This window comes from Nomascus leucogenys, chromosome 21 (assembly GCF_006542625.1).
Source record: "Nomascus leucogenys isolate Asia chromosome 21, Asia_NLE_v1, whole genome shotgun sequence".
NCBI lineage: Eukaryota > Metazoa > Chordata > Mammalia > Primates > Hylobatidae > Nomascus > Nomascus leucogenys.
In genome coordinates, this window is record NC_044401.1 from 65,871,884 (window position 1) to 65,890,840 (window position 18,957).

The 18,957-nt window shown below is 36.2% G+C and overlaps 1 protein-coding gene across 1 annotated transcript in view; it reads left to right on the forward strand.

Annotated features, from left to right (window-relative positions):
- The window catches only part of CNTN3 (contactin 3), a 350,216-nt gene that overhangs the window by 87,000 nt on the left and 244,259 nt on the right, over nt 1-18,957 (forward strand). The window contains exon 2 of the mRNA XM_003264908.3: nt 8,042-8,176. Within this exon, the coding sequence (XP_003264956.1) occupies nt 8,122-8,176 (55 nt within the window). The 5' untranslated portion in view covers nt 8,042-8,121. The remainder of the gene's footprint in view (nt 1-8,041; nt 8,177-18,957) is intronic.

Below are 18,957 nucleotides of genomic sequence, written 5' to 3' on the forward strand. Positions count from 1 at the left end.
ACAGAACTGTGGGTATGGAAGGTAACATCAAACTGGGCACATGCTATCCTTCCCTCTTTGCTGCTGAACACTTGTGAAGTGCAGGAAAGATGGGTGAGCTGTTTAAGAATTTTGGATTTGGAGCCCAGAGTTCATGTAACATTTATCACCTATCTGGCCAGTTTTCAGCAAGAGGGAGGCAGGGTCAGCATGCAGAATGGATGAACTACATCTCTGGAAGATGTGAAGATTATGGATGAGTGAATGAGTGAGTGACTATGAATGGACAAATCAGTTATGTGATGCATGATTTCTGATCTGACAGGATACACAGTCTCAACAAGCCATTATACTCATTAACTAGTTGACTACCATGCTAGTGTGGTTGCATACCATGAGAGTGAGTTAATGTAAGTTCTAGAAGATTCACAGTATAACACCCATAGGTGTCAAACTTTTATCTACTAATAATTGAATATTTTACTATAATAAATGTCTTTAACCTGCTCAAGTTTTTTTTTGGTGAAGATTAGGAATAATATATATTCATAAAATTTGTTTCTGAAGTATCGAAATTGGAGATGACTTTTTGTAGATGCAAGAGAGGGTGGTGTAGTAAGCAATCCTTATGGTTAAAATTGCTGTAGGGTTTTTCTCTGTGAGAAAGAAAATGCTTGTTAGGTACGTGTTATCTGAAAGAAATGCTGCCAAATCATTCTCACACCTAAACTTTCTCCACATAAAGAAATGTAACTCTCAGGATTTGCCAAGATGATATTCAAGGTTGTCGGTATACATTAAAAATAATAAATACATATCAATATTTCATGATATCTGTAGTCTTAGTAGCAGTTTTGTAAAGTATATGACAAGCCACAAATGGTTTCTTCCTTCTTTTAGAGCAACCAGGCACAACTATTTAGAGCATTTTTGGTTTTGAGTCCAAGGTCTAGCATTTTTTAGCTCAGCTGACATTAAGAATAGATAGTACAGTTGTCAATATGCAGTAAATTTGGGGGCTATTTAAAGATTGCCATGAGAACGTGTTGTGAATATATTAAGCTTTAGCCCTTAAATGCAAATGTCTATTAGTGGGGAAAATTCTAAAGGGTATCTATTTTTTCTTTGGCTTAAAACATTCCTGTGAATAGTAGAATATTCTTATTGTAGCAGATGACATTTTGATTTGTATTTGTCTTGCTTCAGTAGCTTCCTTTGTATTTATTTTAGCTTTGTGATTTCAGAAGTGGGGAGAGCTTTAATATGTCCCCTCTCTCCATGACGATACATGGTGATGCTGAGAAGTCAGATTGTGATTGTATTAATTACCTTCATTATTTATAAACCCAATGTCCTACTTTAACATTGATTAAAAATAAGCAGTATAATTTTAAAAAATCTTCCTGAATGACATTTCTTTTTATCTTCAAACCTTATACAGTGTATGCATGTGTGTACATGTAAATGAATATTATATGAGTATTAACGTATCTTTTCTCTTAAATCAAATTCTTTGTCTATTGTTTTCTAGTTTCTAATTTATACGAATTTGTGGGTGAGAGTAAAATTGGTATGTTGCAAAATGTGTTCTCTTTTCATCTTGTTAAGCCAGACACAGATTATAATATTTCTAATTTGAATGTTTATTTCAAATATGATTATTTCAGCTCCCTGATTAAACTTGCAGTTAACCTTTCAAGGGTTTTATTCTGCGACTGATACCCTTAGCCAGACGTGCAAGATTGACCCCCATACATATGCAGTCTCATTTCATACCACGCTGAGCTTTGCCACATGTATTTCATCTCTTTAGTCTTCTTTCTGTTTGTGCAAGCCGAGAGCAAAAACATACCATGAGCACCTAAGCCACAAGGCCTTTGCATATTCTATTTCCTATGCCCAGAGGTGATTGTTAAAATATTTAACCAGCAGTAGGGCATGCATACTGATCAATCCAAAGTGACATGGGCTGGAGCAGGATTCTGGAGGCCCTCTGCTGAGCCTTTTGGTTGGCTCCAGGGAGGTGTGGTGGGGTCCTGGGACAGCATGGAGATAAGTGGTAGTTGATGGGGGAGTAGTGTCCAGACGTTAGCTACTCACAAGCCTATCTGCCACCTCATAAATCCATACCAAGTACTTGTCTACACTAGGAAAATTTCTTCCTTCCCTCACTCTGCAGCACATACACACACCTCATTATGTCATCTCTTCTTTTCTTCCTCTGTACCCCAGTTCCTCAGAGAAGTTTTCCCTAACCTTCCTGATGAGGACTGTTCTCATTTAGGCTTTCATAGAAACGTCTACCCCTCCACTATACCTTTCACGTGGGCAATTTATAAATACTCCATACTCATTTAAACAAGGTGTCACTCTCAATAGTTGATAAACTCCATGAGGACGGGGATTATCCGTCTCCTGACAATCCCATCACCACCTCTACCTGCCTCTAGAATTGTAATCCCAGCACTGAAGAGGTACTCAATAAATTTTTATTGAATGAATGAGTTTTCAAAAATAATTTAGAGCTTCTTGGAACACATTTATATGTTTTAAATATAACCAATGTACATGTTATCTTGGGAATGGATTGTTGGGAAGTAACGTTTTTTGAAAACAGTCACCTTCTTTATGCCCTCTCATACACTTTCCTGAAACAATTTTCAAATGGTGGCCAGATCCCATGCTGTGACTTATCCTTTGGTTCCAGTAGAAATGATTTTCACTCACTTGATGTCCAGTGCAAAGATTTAATCTCCTGAGTGACTCATTCATTGTTCTTAAAGCTCGGCAAGAAACATTGCTTGAAAGCCTCCTGTGAAAGGGTATTTGGAACATTGGAGCAACCAGTGATGGGTAAACTGTTGTTCTACCTTCAGAGATTTATCAATCAATCTAGTAATTTACTCCTTATCTTATTTATAAGAGTTTGTAATATTCTCTTTTCCCATTACAATATTAGGACGCAGACCATGTATTTTTTTTCCAAATGACATAGGGCAGAGCTTCATATATTTATTTGAATAGTTCTTGATATTAAAGATGAGGATGATAATGGCAAGATTACTGCACAATTGTTTGCTAGTTTCCCCTTCCTTTCCTGAAATTCCCAACTACCTATTCTTTTTAAGTCTGTTATTCTGTTATTGCCGAATTCTTTCTAAGTTAGATTTCGTGTGTATACTGGATAGCTATAACTTCTTTGAAGAAGGAAGTACCAGTTCAATCAATGTACTCCTCAAGCCTTTGCAGTGGTCGAGTCTTACCCATTGTCCCTGGACTTCAGTACGTGTTACTATCATTTCCTAGCTTCTTGTGACTCTTAGACATATATATGTATCAGATTAATGTATCTCATGTTTCACATGCCTTTTATGACTAGTTAGCATTGTATTTTATTTGATAATTTAAAAAATATTATTGGTTTTCCATTCTTATCTGTCTATCTATATGCGTATGCATGTTTGTGTGTGTTTCATCTTTCTCCTGATTTTTGGACCACGGGTTCCTCAAATGCATGATTAGAAGAAAAACTATGGCTGTCAGTTATAAATTAAATGTAATATAGAATGATTTCAGTTATCATTTAAATTAGTAATTGAAAATAATTGTGGACACAGGATATGTCATTGATTGAGCAGAAGAAGGAAGGAAGGAAGGCAAGACACCTGAGACCCTTTGGTCCAAGCAGGGAAAATCAGCCACTGGAAAGACTTGAGCAGTATAATGATTGATTGAGGTGGAATGTGTGTCTCTCCCTCGTATATTTAAATTATTCAATAATTTTGGCCATCAATCACCGGGAACCTGATGCTGTTAAAAATAACTTCAAAAAGCCTGTTTTCTATGCACAGTGTAGCAGACACTACGTGTGCCCTACTCATCCTCCTGCCTTCATCACTTCAGTGCACACACCACTTTTAATAGCTAGCGTATGCATTTCTTTCCTTTTTTTTTTTTTTTCTTTTTCAACCTCTGGAGTTACTTACTGCCCTAGTAGGAGGTTGCAAGTACTGGGCAATTACTACTATTATGGGAATTGGTGTAAATACTCCAGCTGCCTTGCCCCTTTGCAAGAATAACTCAGGGATGACTCTTGGATGACTCTTAGGCATGAGTTCTATAGGAACTGGACTTCCAGTCACCCATGGTGTTAGAAGGCTTTATATTTCACCCTTTCTAGGTTGCCTTCCTTTTCCTATCCTGCTTCCCCATCCTGTTTTTGTCCTTCACTTCCCAAGTAAATTACTTGCAGTTGAATTCATTTTGTCTTATTTGTGTTGTGGAACCCAAACTGAGACATGCCGTTTGCAGCAGTGGGGATATTGAGTGAAGGTTAAAGGTCAATGGTACTATTGTAAGTTGTTAACCTGCAATTCTTAGAACAGTAGTTCTCAATTGTATTTTCACTTTTTTCAGATTCCAGTGGACCTGGAGAGAGTGATGCCTAGGCATTCTAGCCGCAATTCCATCTCTTACATCCTACCCAAGAATATATATTAGATTGCAGGCACCTAAGAACGTTATTATAGGAATGATGACTTAACATATTATTTTAAGTACATATTTTTCAAGTTGTCATATTTTTATTATTTGAATTCTTATTATTTGGGATGTACATAATATCTGATTGCATATGCCACATGTCAGGAACCCATTGTTGGGAACCACTGTATACAGGAGGCTGAGTTCTCTCTTTGGGTCAGTGACAACTAAAACAGCTCAATCAGTAGCAGCTGCTGAATCAGAGAGTTGTAGCCGTTCCTTACTAAAGTAGCAAACTTTAAAATCATTAATTCCCTGTGTGGTACCAACTGAATTTTAGGAGTCCAGAGATTTAGGTCTGTGTATTGTGCATACTTGATCATTAACCATGCAGCTTAACTAGTTTTAAGTGGCCACTCAAAATGACACAAGACTTTCACATAATTATTTCCTCTCAACCAACATATTCAAGTTTATGAAAATTAAAGCAAAAAAGAAAATGGTTTCATTTGCGAGGTTCTCAGACTGAACATTTTCTACCATTAGCATTTTAAAATCTGTTTTACACAGCATATATAATTAGGAGCTTTCTGCAGTTTTCTAAAAAAAATAGGTCTAAGATGGACATTGATAATGCTATCTATAATTTGCATGCTGTATTAGGAATTCAGAAACTGCAAAAATTAGTGCTTCAAGATACCTGCTTAAGAGAAATAACCAAAAAAGAGAATTTCAGACCAATATCCTTGATGAACATTGATGCAAAAATCCTCAATAAAATACTGGCAAACCGAATCCAGCAGCACATCAAAAAGCTTATCCACCATGATCAAGTGGGCTTCATCCCTGGGATGCAAGGCTGGTTCAACATACGCAAATCAATAAATGTAATCCAGCATATAAACAGAACCAAAGACAAAAACCACATGATTATCTCAATAGATGCAGAAAAGGCCTTTGACAAAATTCAACAACCCTTCATGCTAAAAACTCTCAATAAATTAGGTATTGATGGGACGTATCTCAAAATAATAAGAGCTATCTATGACAAACCCACAGCCAATATCATACTGAATGGGCAAAAACTGGAAGCATTCCCTCTGAAAACTGGCACAAGACAGGGATGCCCTCTCTCACCGCTCCTATTCAACATAGTGCTCGAAGTTCTGGCCAGAGCAATCAGGCAGGAGAAGGAAATAAAAGGTATTCAATTAGGAAAAGAGGAAGTCAAATTGTCCCTGTTTGCAGATGACATGATTGTATATCTAGAAAACCCAATTGTCTCAGCCCAAAATCTCCTTAAGCTGATTAGCAACTTCAGCGAAGTCTCAGGATACAAAATTAATGTACAAAAATCACAAGCATTCTTGTACACCAATCACAGACAAACAGAGAGCCAAATCATGAGTGAACTCCCATTCACAATTGCTTCAAAGAGAATAAAATACCTAGGAATCCAACTTACAAGGGATGTGAAGGACCTCTTCAAGGAGAACTACAAACCACTGCTCAATGAAATAAAAGAGGATACAAACAAATGGAAGAACATTCCATGCTCATGGGTTGGAAGAATCAATATCGTGAAAATGGCCATACTGCCCAAGGTAATTTATAGATTCAATGCCATCCCCATCAAGCTACCAATGACTTTCTTCACAGAATTGGAAAAAACTACTTTAAAGTTCATATGGAACCAAAAAAGAGCCTGCATCGCCAAGTCAATCCTAAGCCAAAAGAACAAAGCTGGAGGCATCACGCTACCTGACTTTAAACTATACTACAAGGCTACAGTAACCAAAACAGCAAGGTACTGGTACCACAACAGAGACATAGATCAATGGAACAGAACAGAGCCCTCAGAAATGATGCCGCATAGCTACAACTATCTGATCTTTGACAAACCTGACAAAAACAAGAAATGGGGAAAGGATTCCCTATTTAATAAATGGTGCTGGGAAAACTGGCTAGCCATATGTAAAAAGCTGCAACTGGATCCCTTCCTTACACCTTATACAAAAATTAATTCAAGATGGATTAAAGACTTATATGTTAGACCTAAAACCATTAAAATCCTACAAGAAAACCTAGGCAATACCATTCAGGACATAGGCGTGGGCAAGGACTTCATCTCTAAAACACCAAAAGCAATGGCAACAAAAGCCAAAATCGACAAATGGGATCTCATTAAACTAAAGAGCTTCTGCACAGCAAAAGAAACTATCATCAGAATTAACAGGCAACCTACAGAATGGGAGAAAATTTTTGCAACCTACTCATCTGACAAAGGGCTAATATCCAAAATCTACAATGAACTCAAACAAATTTACAAGAAAAAAACAAACAACCCCATCAAAAAGTGGGCAGAGGACATGAACAGACACTTCTCAAAAGAAGACATTTATGCAGCCAGAAAACACATGAAGAAATGCTCATCATCACTGGCCATCAGAGAAATGCAAATCAAAACCACAGTGAGATACCATCTCACACCAGTTAGAATGGCCATCATTAAAAAATCAGGAAACAACAGGTGCTGGAGAGGATGTGGAGAAATAGGAACACTTTTACACTGTTGGTGGGACTGTAAACTAGTTCAACCATTGTGGAAGTCAGTGTGGCGATTCCTCAGGGATCTCGAACTAGAAATACCATTTGACCCAGCCATCCCATTACTGGGTATATACCCAAAGGACTATAAATCATGCTGCTATAAAGACACATGCACACGTATGTTTATTGCGGCACTATTCACAATAGCAAAGAGTTGGAACCAACCCAAATGTCCAACAACGATAGACTGGATTAAGAAAATGTGGCACATACACACCATGGAATACTATGCAGCCATAAAAAATGATGAGTTCGTGTCCTTTGTAGGGACATGGATGAAACTGGAAAACATCATTCTCAGTAAACTATCGCAAGGACAAAAAACCAAACACCGCATGTTCTCACTCATAGGTGGGAATTGAGCAATGAGAACTCATGGACACAGGAAGGGGAACATCACACTCCGGGGACTGTTGTGGGGTGGGGGGAGGGGGGAGGGACAGCATTAGGAGATACACCTAATGCTAAATGACGAGTTAATGGGTGCAGGAAATTAACATGGCACATGGATACATATGTAACAAACCTGCACATTGTGCACATGTACCCTAAAACCCTAAAGTATAATAAAAAAAAAAGAAAAAAAAGATACCTGCTTATTTGACTCTGTTAGTTTTGCCAGAATGCTATCGTTAGAGAAAATGGAAAAAGTTAGAATTTTAGGTTAATGTTTTCTTCCTTGAAATTATCTAGCAAAAGTTTTAATAATTAATATATTAAAATTTAATATTTTAGTATTGGTAAACATTTCAACTTCTATAAGAGCGTTTCCATCTACCTATGAGTTACATGTTTTTTAAGTATCTACCTTTCAAGCATCCTCTATTTTGTATCAAAACAGATTTGTTTTATCTGAGGGTTTTCAGTGTCTACAAATGATAAACAGTTTTTACGAAAAGAAGAAAATCTCTTTTTTAAAGCAGCTTTTTTTTTTTTTTTTAACGAACTTCTTTGTACATATATTTTACAGATTAAAGGATTTACCTGAAGACAAAGCATTCTATTCATCAGAGACTGGACAAGAGTTACTCTTGCATTTGGCAATTAAAGATGATGTTTCCATGGAAACAGTTGATCCTGCTTTCATTCATTGGCTGCTTAGGAGGTAAAAAAAAGTCCTGTATTTTCTAAGTTGAGGTTAGAAGTATACTCCAGTCATATGCTTATATAATTTTTAGATGTTGAAATAAAACTCCACCAATAGCAAAGAAAAACAAATGTTTTTTCCCCCAGAAGGAAAATTTAAATTCTCTAATCTGATAATTGGGTTCTTATTCCTTCCCTTATGTTTGTAAGCCATTTTTATTTCCATAGCAAATATAATGACTTCTGATATTACAGATATACTGTAATATTATGCTTTGGTATTATGAATATAAGATCAAATTTGAGCATGTTAATTTGTGACTTTTTTTTCCCAAAGGAACTTGAGGTGAGATCTCACATATAAAGGAGCATATAAATTTAAAAAGTGCTGGTATTTTCATGTTTTACTTTTAGCAAATAACTTATCTAAAGGACCAAAACTGAATATAGATACAATTTTCTTTTTTAATTTTGGAAAATTTGAAATTTAGAATAAAGTAGAAAGAAAAAATGAAAAAAATTATCATCTTTGACACATACAAAAGCAACTATTACAAATCATTTGTTGTATTTTCTTTTGTTAATTTTATTTTATTTTCTGGAGAAATAAGTAAGTGAAGAGTTTTTTTAAAAAAGTGTATATATAACTAACTTTTTGTTTATTTTATTTTGTTTTCCCCCTTTTTATGATATTCTCAAGCACCAAAAAAGCTGAAACAATAATACAATGAATGAATACATCTGTAGGTATCATTGAGATGTAGCTATTGTACCATTTTACTGTATTTCTTCTGTAAATATGTGTATGAATGCGTGCTTTTTCCTTTTTTTAAATCTGTCTACTTATTTTGGCTAACCCATTTGAAAGTAAGCTATAAAAATCATCACTCCTAAAATTCAATACTCATCTCCTTAGACCACTTTTCTACATAAACATAATTTCTTCATGATACCCGAGGAACCTAAGAAAAAAGTAACTTGAGACTTTTCTAAAAGAAGAAAATGAGTGCCGAATGAGGGCAAATGGAGTAGTCAGGTAAAACACATGTAATTTAAAGACATGAATAGATTGGAGTAGACTTTTGGGCTCTTATGTCAAAGTTCAAACATGCTTCAAATATTTACATGATAATATATAGCAAAAATCCATAATCAATAATAGTTACAGATTAAAATCTTTAACTTTTAAAAGAAAGACGTGTTTTATAGTTTTTACAGATTTTTACTGTGATGCCTCAATTTTGTTCCTAAAACATTTTCATTGACTGCTACTCATCAAGTACTGAGGACAAAAATAATCGTTGTTTAAAAATTTCTGACTTTCAAATGGGCTTTGGAAAAAGTTCAATATACTAAAATATTTTATTCTTGGAGTCTTTTCTTCATTTATAAAGTTTCAAATATAATCTCTGTTTTAGGAAAAGGAGCAAAAGTGACAGAAAATATACTGCAGCAGTATTACTGTTTATGATATTAAATTTTGTAAAAGCAATGTTGAAATTTTCCAAATAGTTGAGGAGACATTCACAGAAAGACATACTCAGAAAGAGGAAGACACACTTAGAAAGTAGAAAGGCAGCAAAATAAAATGAGATCAGCTTTTAAAAGGTTTCACATTTTTAGTTGTAATTTTACATTATGTGCAATTTGTATTGCGTTTCAGCATTTTTGAGAAATGTTTTACATATTTATGAACAAATATATAGAAAAAGCAGTGTCCACTTTAGTAAGATGTGAAGACATCGTGAAGAATTTAAAGGTCAACTTATTCTCTAGATATGGTGGTAAAACGTTTTATAAGGATTTGTAAGGGAGAATTGGATTAATTTACATGTGACAAATTATATGTAATTATATATATTTGCACATGTATGTACGTATGTTTCCCTGTGTGTGTAATTATACATGTAAATATATGTAATGTATGTACCCCTGAACTTTATATTTGCCTCTTTAGGGAATTAGAAAGGCAATGGAGGCCTACGTCCATATAAATATACACTTAAGCCTATTGTAATTGAGACTACAGATCATACTATATGAGATAATTTAGATTACCTTCATGAAATCATTTTTAAAAAATTATTAGTACTATAATGAAGGATAAAATACATGGTCACCAAACAGGAACATTGGCTTACTTCAGTATTGTAGATTTAGTCATGGACAACACATGCCCACAAAATTCATATATTCGGGCTGCTTGTTTTCACAGTGATAGTTGCAATGTATGCAAACACAGCCCAAGACTGCTGACACACATCTTCAAATGCTTTCAATCATAACATTCATCCGTTCTATGTCACGCAAATGTGAATGAATTTCTGTGCTAGTCTTCCCTTAATAGTGATTAAGGAATGCTTTGAAAGCAAAATAAACTTTTCAAGTTCTTCATGAAATGATTGAGGAGTATTTTTCATTTGGTGGTTTTAATAACACCACTCTTATAATCACTGAGAAAATGATCAGGAATGCCTCTGGACTGCAGTTAATCTCAAAGCAGATTTGGAACTTTGTGAGTTTGTGGTGTTGGATGTGGCACTTCGAGTAAGCAATTGTCATAAACTCAAATGGCTGTCATTTCTTCTGTAGTATTTGTACACAGTGTAATATGATTTGATAGCATTGATACTGGTGGAATGGAGATGTCACTGATCCCTTCATGTAAATCTTGACATCCTCCATGTTTTTACAGATAAACTTATTTCAAATCATCCCCTCTATTGCAGCAGGCTAAATCTTGAATTGCTTTTCATTATACCATTTAAATCTTGACAGTTTATCAGAGTGCGCATGTGAGAATCAGTAAAAGATGCAAACATTGTTGGTGTATTTTGTTCTTATAACCTTGATCATTGATAACTCCACATATTGGATATTTTGTAAGCTTCATGGTGACTAACAAGGCATGTGGGGAACTTAATAAATATATTGCAAGTGCTATTAGAGTTCAACAAACATTTAAGGTTAAATACAACCCACAGTTTTTTTAGTTCTTAAAATAGCAGTCTCAAAAGTATCTGTTGATTAGTTAACTGACTCCTGCAAATAAAGTGCTCCCTCAAATGAATTTAATTGACTGTTGCCTAAGTGGTAAGCTGTCTTAAAGTACTCACCACATAAAAGTGTTTTTAAATACCCCTGAGTAGGAAGTCTGTTGAAAGCAAAAGAACGGAAGTTGATATGTTCACAAGGGGTGGGTATCATTGCGGGAGATCAAGATAGGGAGGTGTTTGCCTAGTGACAGCAACTGAGGAGAAGGTTGAAGGATGAAGTATGGAGAATTAAATGAAAGGGGCAGGCCGGAACCCAGGGTGAAGTGGGAGAGCTTACAAAAGATTGAACAGAGATGTGGAAGGATCTCTAGTGCAGCAGGATATCATGGAAATTGAGGAAGCAGTTCAGGAAAAGGGAGAGGTGGAAGAAGAGGATGTCTGAGGAAAAGCTACTGAGGCTTGTGAGTAGGAAGCCTTGAATTACTGGAATGTAGGGCTTTAAGAGGGGAAGAAAATACATTGAGGTCCATAATACTTTGATAAAACTGAATTGTACTTACTTACATGTACACATGTATACAGTTGACCCTGGCACAATATGGGTGTTAGTGTTACTGAACGGACAGTTCAGTAAATGAACCATCTGCTTTCCTGGTGCAGTAAAGCCAAACATCCACATCAAGGGTTTGCAGTGGGAGAAAGGAGAGTGTTTATTTGCAGGCAGCCAAGCAAGGAGAATTGGGCAGCTCACACTAAAGACCTGACCTCCTCAGTGGCTTATAAGCAAGAGTTTTTAAAGGTAGTGATAAATTTCAGAAAAGCAGAAGTTAAAGGCCGGATTGTAAGTCAGCACCTGCAGGTTATACATTGGTTTGTCCTAAAAAGGTGGGTATCTTGAAGCAAGAGGAGAGGGAGGTTACAGGTCCCTCTGCTAGATGGATTCTGGCTCTCTGATTTGAGTTTGGTTAAGAAAGTGAAGCTTTGTCTGAAAACTTGGAGTCAGCAGAAAGGACTGTTAAGGTCTGGCCTATGGGCATGACTTCCTCTGGGGCCTTCAGGAAAAAATTTAGAACCAGAAACTGTGGTCAGGGTTCAGTCCTCATTTCCCCCTTATCTGAGGTCTATAGGCCAGAGGTTCCATTTGGTAAAGGTCCCTCTTACTGAAAAACAGCTCAGGGACATATATTAAGATGTTGTCTTTAGTTTCTAGAGGAGCCAGATATCTTGTGACTCCAACTTCCTTGGATATTGTTTTAAGCTATTACTATGTTCTTACTTACCAAGTTGCTCATTTACTTATCAGGGCTAGCTCAGCACCTGGAATTTCCGTTGAAAAAACTCAAGATTTTTCTTTACTTCTGTGCTTGGGAAAGCCTGGCAGGCCCCCAAGAAGGATCTCTGCCCCATCTCAATAGGTGTGTTGACTGTCCCCCCAAGTATGAAAATCTGCATATAACTTTTAACTCCCCCAAAACTTAACTGTTATACTTAGAGCCTACTGTTGACGAGAAGGCTTACCAATAAAATAGTCAATTAACACATATTTGGTATGTTACATGTATTATATTCTGTATTCTTACAGTAAAGTAAGCTAGAAAGAAGACAATGTTATTAAGAAAATTATAAAGAAGAGAAAAAGTAGTTACTATTCATTGTGGAAGTGTATCATCCTAAAGGTCTTCATCCTCATCGTCTTCACATTGAGTAGACTGGGGAGGAAGAAGAAGGGGGGATTGCTCTTGCTGTCTCAAGGGTGGCAGAGGCAAAAGAAAATACATGCAAATGTGGACTTGTGCAATTCAAAGCTGTGTAGTTGAGAAGTCAACTGTATTTACATGCATATCTCTGTACATTCCCGGCCTGCCCATGTTGTAGATGACAGAGTGGGGTCTAGAGCATTTCAGGTACTTGTTCAAAGTCACGTAGCTTGTTATTGACTCAGTAGGGCTTTTTCTAGATGGCCTGAATTTTCATCTAGGGGGTTTTCAGCCTTGTGTTGTACATTCTTCTATAGAAAAGAACCAAGTGGTTTCTCCTTGGTGGTGGGTAAGGGAGACTGTTGATACTTATCAGCGATTGGTAGACAGATGTGCGTGTGCACAAAGACCTGGGTGTGCACTGAGAGGAGTTGAGGAGAGTTGTATTTTGAAAATATCTGTGAAGATTTTCAATTAATAAGTGTTCTCAAGGTGAAAAGCCTTAAGTGAATGGTCAAACGCTGAACTTCCCAGGAAGGCTGGGTTGCTGAAAGGAAAATGAATTCTTCCAGATAGAGCTGCTTCTAAGTCAAAAAAAAACTTGAGGGTTCATTGAGATCAACTGGCTAGGAATTTCCTTGACATGCCAACTGGCTTAGTGAATCAGAATTTCATTCACAGTGTAGATATTTGATATGTTCAAGCCCTGGCTGCTATGTTCACCTACCTTCTTTTTCCCTCTTGAAGACTGTACACTGCTCTGTTGGAATGAATAGTGAACACACACTAATGGTTTCTCGCATCAAATAATTCTTGCTGATTTATTTCACCCACTACTGAGTGTTTGGGAGATTGGGTCCTTAAACAGGACGTGCTTTTCCTTTCTAGTATGTGTATGCCATCTTGCCAGTAATGATATGAGTTTGATGGTGTGAAAATGCTCACCAGTGTGGAAAAAGGCCTTTTCCTCATGATTATCAGTTGCCAGTCATTGTCTTGAAGCTTGCATACAAGTAATGACCACTATCACTTGACCATCTTCAGAGGTGGGCCCTGTGTGAGGTATTTTACGTATGTTTTTCTGTAATTCTCATTTCAACTGTGCAGTGTCTATCTCCCACATACTTCCTATGTTCTGTTTCCTCCGAGTTTTAAAACTTTTCTTTTTGCTTGATATAACATTCAGACTCTATGGAGAGAAAAATCCTGTGGGGTATCCCTTGAGGGTCCCTTCCTCTATTAACTAGAACACTTTTCCAGTGTCTATTCTTTTCAGACTTCCCACTTTTCCAGTGTCTATTCTTTTCAGACTTCCCACATACCCAACTCCCTCCCCACATCCAGAAATTCAAAGCTTGAACATAAGAAAATATTCATTTCTAAGGACCATTTCTGCATTCTGTATTACTTTCGAGGCAAAATTCTAACTCAAAAAATGGTTGCATATTTTAATTTGAGAACTGGCAGAGCTCCCTGCTCTTGTTTTGTTAGTGAGGCCTAAATTGCTGTGTGTCTTCTCTTTCCCACAGATAGGTATGTAAATACAATTTATTTTCACTTCTCTGCATTTTGCTTCCTTTGAATATCAACCAATACTAAGTTTGAGACAATGCATAGTGACAGAACTCTGTGGTTACAAATCTAACACTGGATACTATTTTAAATAGAGATATTTTAAATTTAAAATTATTTTGCAAGAATGATACACAGTAGAGAAAAATCAAGTTACACATGCATCCTTACATATATAAGTATCTAGTTGTGTAATTGGATGAAACTATGGGAGAAGATAGAGTTATTTTATCTTTTGTGGTATTATTGTTATCATTTTAAAGCATCACGTTAATGAACAACTTTTAGAACTTATTTGCCAACTGTGGTAAGAAAAAGTATAGCCCAGATCGCTTCCTAAGGTGGCTGATTGTGTAATGGTTGCCAGTTTTTTCATTTGGCCTAGGACCAACTAATAATGGCTACAAAAACATCATATTAATTTCTTTGAAGAGTGTACAGTGAAATGGCAAATGACTTCTAGAAATGGAGAGATTGTTAGAATTTATTTCTCTATCAGTAGATAAATATACAAATGAAGATTATTCAACATCCTTTTTATTGATTCCTTTGTCTGTCAAATTGTTGACAATTATTGGAGGGTATTATCACTGCCATACTGCCATTGCATTACAGATTTGGTTATCCAATTTTGTATCATTGTGATCCCACTATGCACATGTGATTTCATGTTAGACGGTTAAGGCTGAAATATTGGTGAATATGATATCTTTCCTCAATGTTCTATTAGTTTTGAAAAAATAACACTTTATTAAATATTAAACACTGATTTTTGGTTATCCTACATTGTTGATATTTATCACTTGAAAAGAAGGAAAACAATAAACCTGATGTTGACCAAAAAAAAAAAAAGTCAAAAAAGTTCTGTACCTCTAGCTGGCCATTAGACTTCCCAATGTGTTTCCAACTTCTGCCTGGCAACTAAGGAAGTAAGCTCTTATCTTGACATTTGCCTTATTACTTTCTCTTTATACCATCTGGGTTTACTTTATTTATAGGACTAGGGGTGACAGAAGTAATATTCCTACCTGTCACTTTAATAGGAGGCAATTTATTCCTCTTAACTACAAGGACAGTTCAAAACAAACTTTTTGCACAGGCTGACCTGGGCCCCAGCTAATGGCGAGTGCCCTTGTGAAACTATTTCTTTTTAGGAAGCTACTCTTTTTTTTTTTTTTTTTTTTTATTTTCTGGGCTGCTTGCACAGCCATTGAAGATCCAGCCCTTATTTGTGGAAGCTCTTGAGGGCTAGTTATGGGGGTGTGAAATAGCGTGTTAACACATGAAACCATATTTTCTGAACTTTGTGACTGTTTGGTTTCTTTACCTGGACAGCTTTCTAGTGTCTGCTGACCTGAGAGAGTGGAATATGTAGGCTGCCACTTTATAAATGGCTCTGGTTAGTTACTCATTGTTTATTCTAAGCATGTGTACATTATTTGCTCCTCCAATCTTATAAGCAGGGAGGTTGTGGTGAAAGCTGCTATTGGCTGAACTTAACGCATCAGGCAACTCTGGGATCAGTTGCTGCCATTGTGACATTGATTGGTGTCACTTGTGGACATGGAAGCACTGATACTATTAAAGTTTTAGTCCAAAAGCACGTGAATCCTGGGAATAGTCTTTTCTTTTTTTACTTTGTTCACGGCAACATCATGCATTCTGTTTTGTTCTGAAAACTTTTTGACTTAAAGGGCAGTCTGAGTATGTCACCCAGTAAGTAAAGGGAGATGGCAACATTTGTGTGTTTTTACGTTAGCCTTAAGCTTTTGAAGCAGAGCTCCTAGATTTTGTCTCCGAATAAGTTTTTCATTATTAAATTTTTTAGTGGATATTAAAATACCTTGCATGACTTCTTCACTCTATGGCAAAATAGAACTTTTCATTCTTATCCCATGAGTGTGTGTGAGTGAGTGTCTGCACACTTGCAAGTGATATTTAAGCTCAGACACATGTACAAAATGAGAGAGAAGTGGTATTAAGTGGAGCATAATTATGTAGATAATTATGAAGCATTGACTGTTGAACAGTGTACTGTGTGGGTTTCTGAGTGAACATCTATTTTTTCATGAAGGAATAATTTTTCTGCAGCATATACAAGGCCACAAATGACATGTTTCTTTCTTTTTTTTTTTTTTTTGCTTGATTATGCAGCCAAACAAATGAGAATACTCAGTGCTATGGCCATTATTTCTATTATCGGAGAAGAGAAACAACAGTATAAAAGAATCTAATGCTTTTTTTCTGCCTCATGGGGTTTTTGAAAGCTCTTTGCTGCTTATTTTGTTGAGTTTCCTATTGATATTACTTTGGTGAGTAATTATTTGAAGAAAGGGTAGAAAGTAAATACTTGCTGGAGAATTGTCTCTCAGTGAGAACTGATCCAGTGGGCATTATACTGATTCCCCCTTTTCCTCCTCTTTTTTGAAGTTATTACCTTCCACAGATTAATAGGGACCTTTTGTCTCAGACTTAATACTTGCATTTATTTGCTCAAACCAGATAACTGAACATGGGTACCAGTATTCACAACTACCATGAAGATAACGACAATTCCATCCTATTTTTCAGGCCATGTATATAGGAGGCTATAATGAATAAAATCACGTATTAGACTGCCTTCCCATAAATTACGATTCCTCAGTCAGAGGTAATTAAAAGTTTGATGCAATGCTAAGTAAAAAATATGCAATAATAATATCAAATAGCATTTATCACATTGCCACTGCTGCAATGAAAAAATACTGCTTATCTTTGCATCAAAAATCCTGTATTATAGATATCATTCCTATATAACAGTAGAGAATTCAGTGGCTCAGAGAGCTTAAATGACTTGCCTAAAGCTAAATGGAATATTAGTGGGAAAAAAAATCATGTTTATTATGGTCCCAAGTCACTGTTCCTCCTAGTAGACATGATCCTTCCTAAAGGGGTCAGCAGAATTTTTCATAACGTGCTAGATAGTAAATATTCTCAGCTTTGTGGGCCATGTAGTCTTTGTCATAACTACTCAACTCTGCCCTTGTAATGTGTAAAACAGCTATAGACGATATATAAACAAGTCAGTGTGGCTGTGTTCCAATAACATTTTATTTATGGACATTAAAATTCAAATTTTATATAATTTTCACGTTATGAAATGTTCCTTTGTTTGTTTGTAGAGACAGGGGTCTCACTTCATCACCCAAGCTGTAGTGGTAAGATAATAGTTCACTATAACCTTGAACACCTGGGCCCAGCAATCCTCTGGCTTCAGCCCTCCCGAGTAGGTGGGACTACAGGCACACCACCACGCCAGGCTAATTTATTTATTTATTTATCTTGTAGAGATGTGTTGAATTGAATTTCTGATAAAGTGGGATTATACTTACATGTACCTTCAAGACTTTATGCCTTGAAGGATAAAGGGCAAAAATATTCCAGGAGGAAGAATGACATAAATCAATCCAAGATATGTTATTTGATAAACCAACTTATTTTGCAAGTAATTATATGTGAATTTCTTGCTGACATCCATGGATGTCTTACTCCCTGTAGGGCTGTAGTCTATGACTATGGAAATTGTGCTCTATTGATATGGAACTGCTGAGTTGAAGATTGCTAGAATTTTGATTTTTTGTTTGTGAGAAGGTGAAATTTGACTTTATGCCTAAATCTCTGGATTTTTTTTAAATGAAGCCATTCAATTTAAAGGAAGTGTTTTCTCCCCTCCTGAAATTCTTCGATCCAAATTTAAGAAGTGTTCAAGATAGATTTGGCCCAATAGCCACCATTGTGCAGCTCTGTAAACCCAAATTTCCAGTATCTATGATAGGTCATATACGTATCATATGATTATAGAATTTGTGATTTGCAAAAACTTGAAAAAAACAAACTAGCCCAGGCTGTATCTGAAAAGCAGACCCAAAGCTCAAACTGAGATGAAGGGATCGAGATGTGGAATGTGTCCAGGCAGCCAGCAGGTGACTGATTTGAATCCTAACTTTGGAAGATTTAGATTAAAGTAGGAATTGCTTGTTGATTACTTGTTAACTAAATTCATAGCTTGCATAAATGGTTTCTCATAGATTTGGGAATATTTTGCCAAAAGATCCATTCCGTAGGAATAGTAAGGCCTTTGCAAATGCTGACCCTTCTTGAAGGTAACTTTAACCACAGTAAACATTCTTAGAGTAAGTGAAACACCAAGCAGAACTCAGCATTTTTATTTTGTTTTGTTTTAATGTCTCAGGCAGCTGTTACTTTCAAACAAGTCATTAAAATGCAGAAAAGGGACTTTAGTTCAGCACTCTGAGGTTTGCAAAAGATTACTATTAGGGTGCTATTGGTGTTGAAAGTGCTATTTTTGTATGTACTTTGATGAAGCTAGGCCTGTCTTGTACCTGTATTGATGGTACTCAGAAGGGTGTGCATGGGGTGTAGGTGATCAAGAATCTGCAAACTGCCTAACAGAAATAACTGCCTAATGGCAGTGAATGCCTCTGTAAGGACACAGTGAAGGTGTTTCATGAGAGTCAGACACACATTCATTGAAT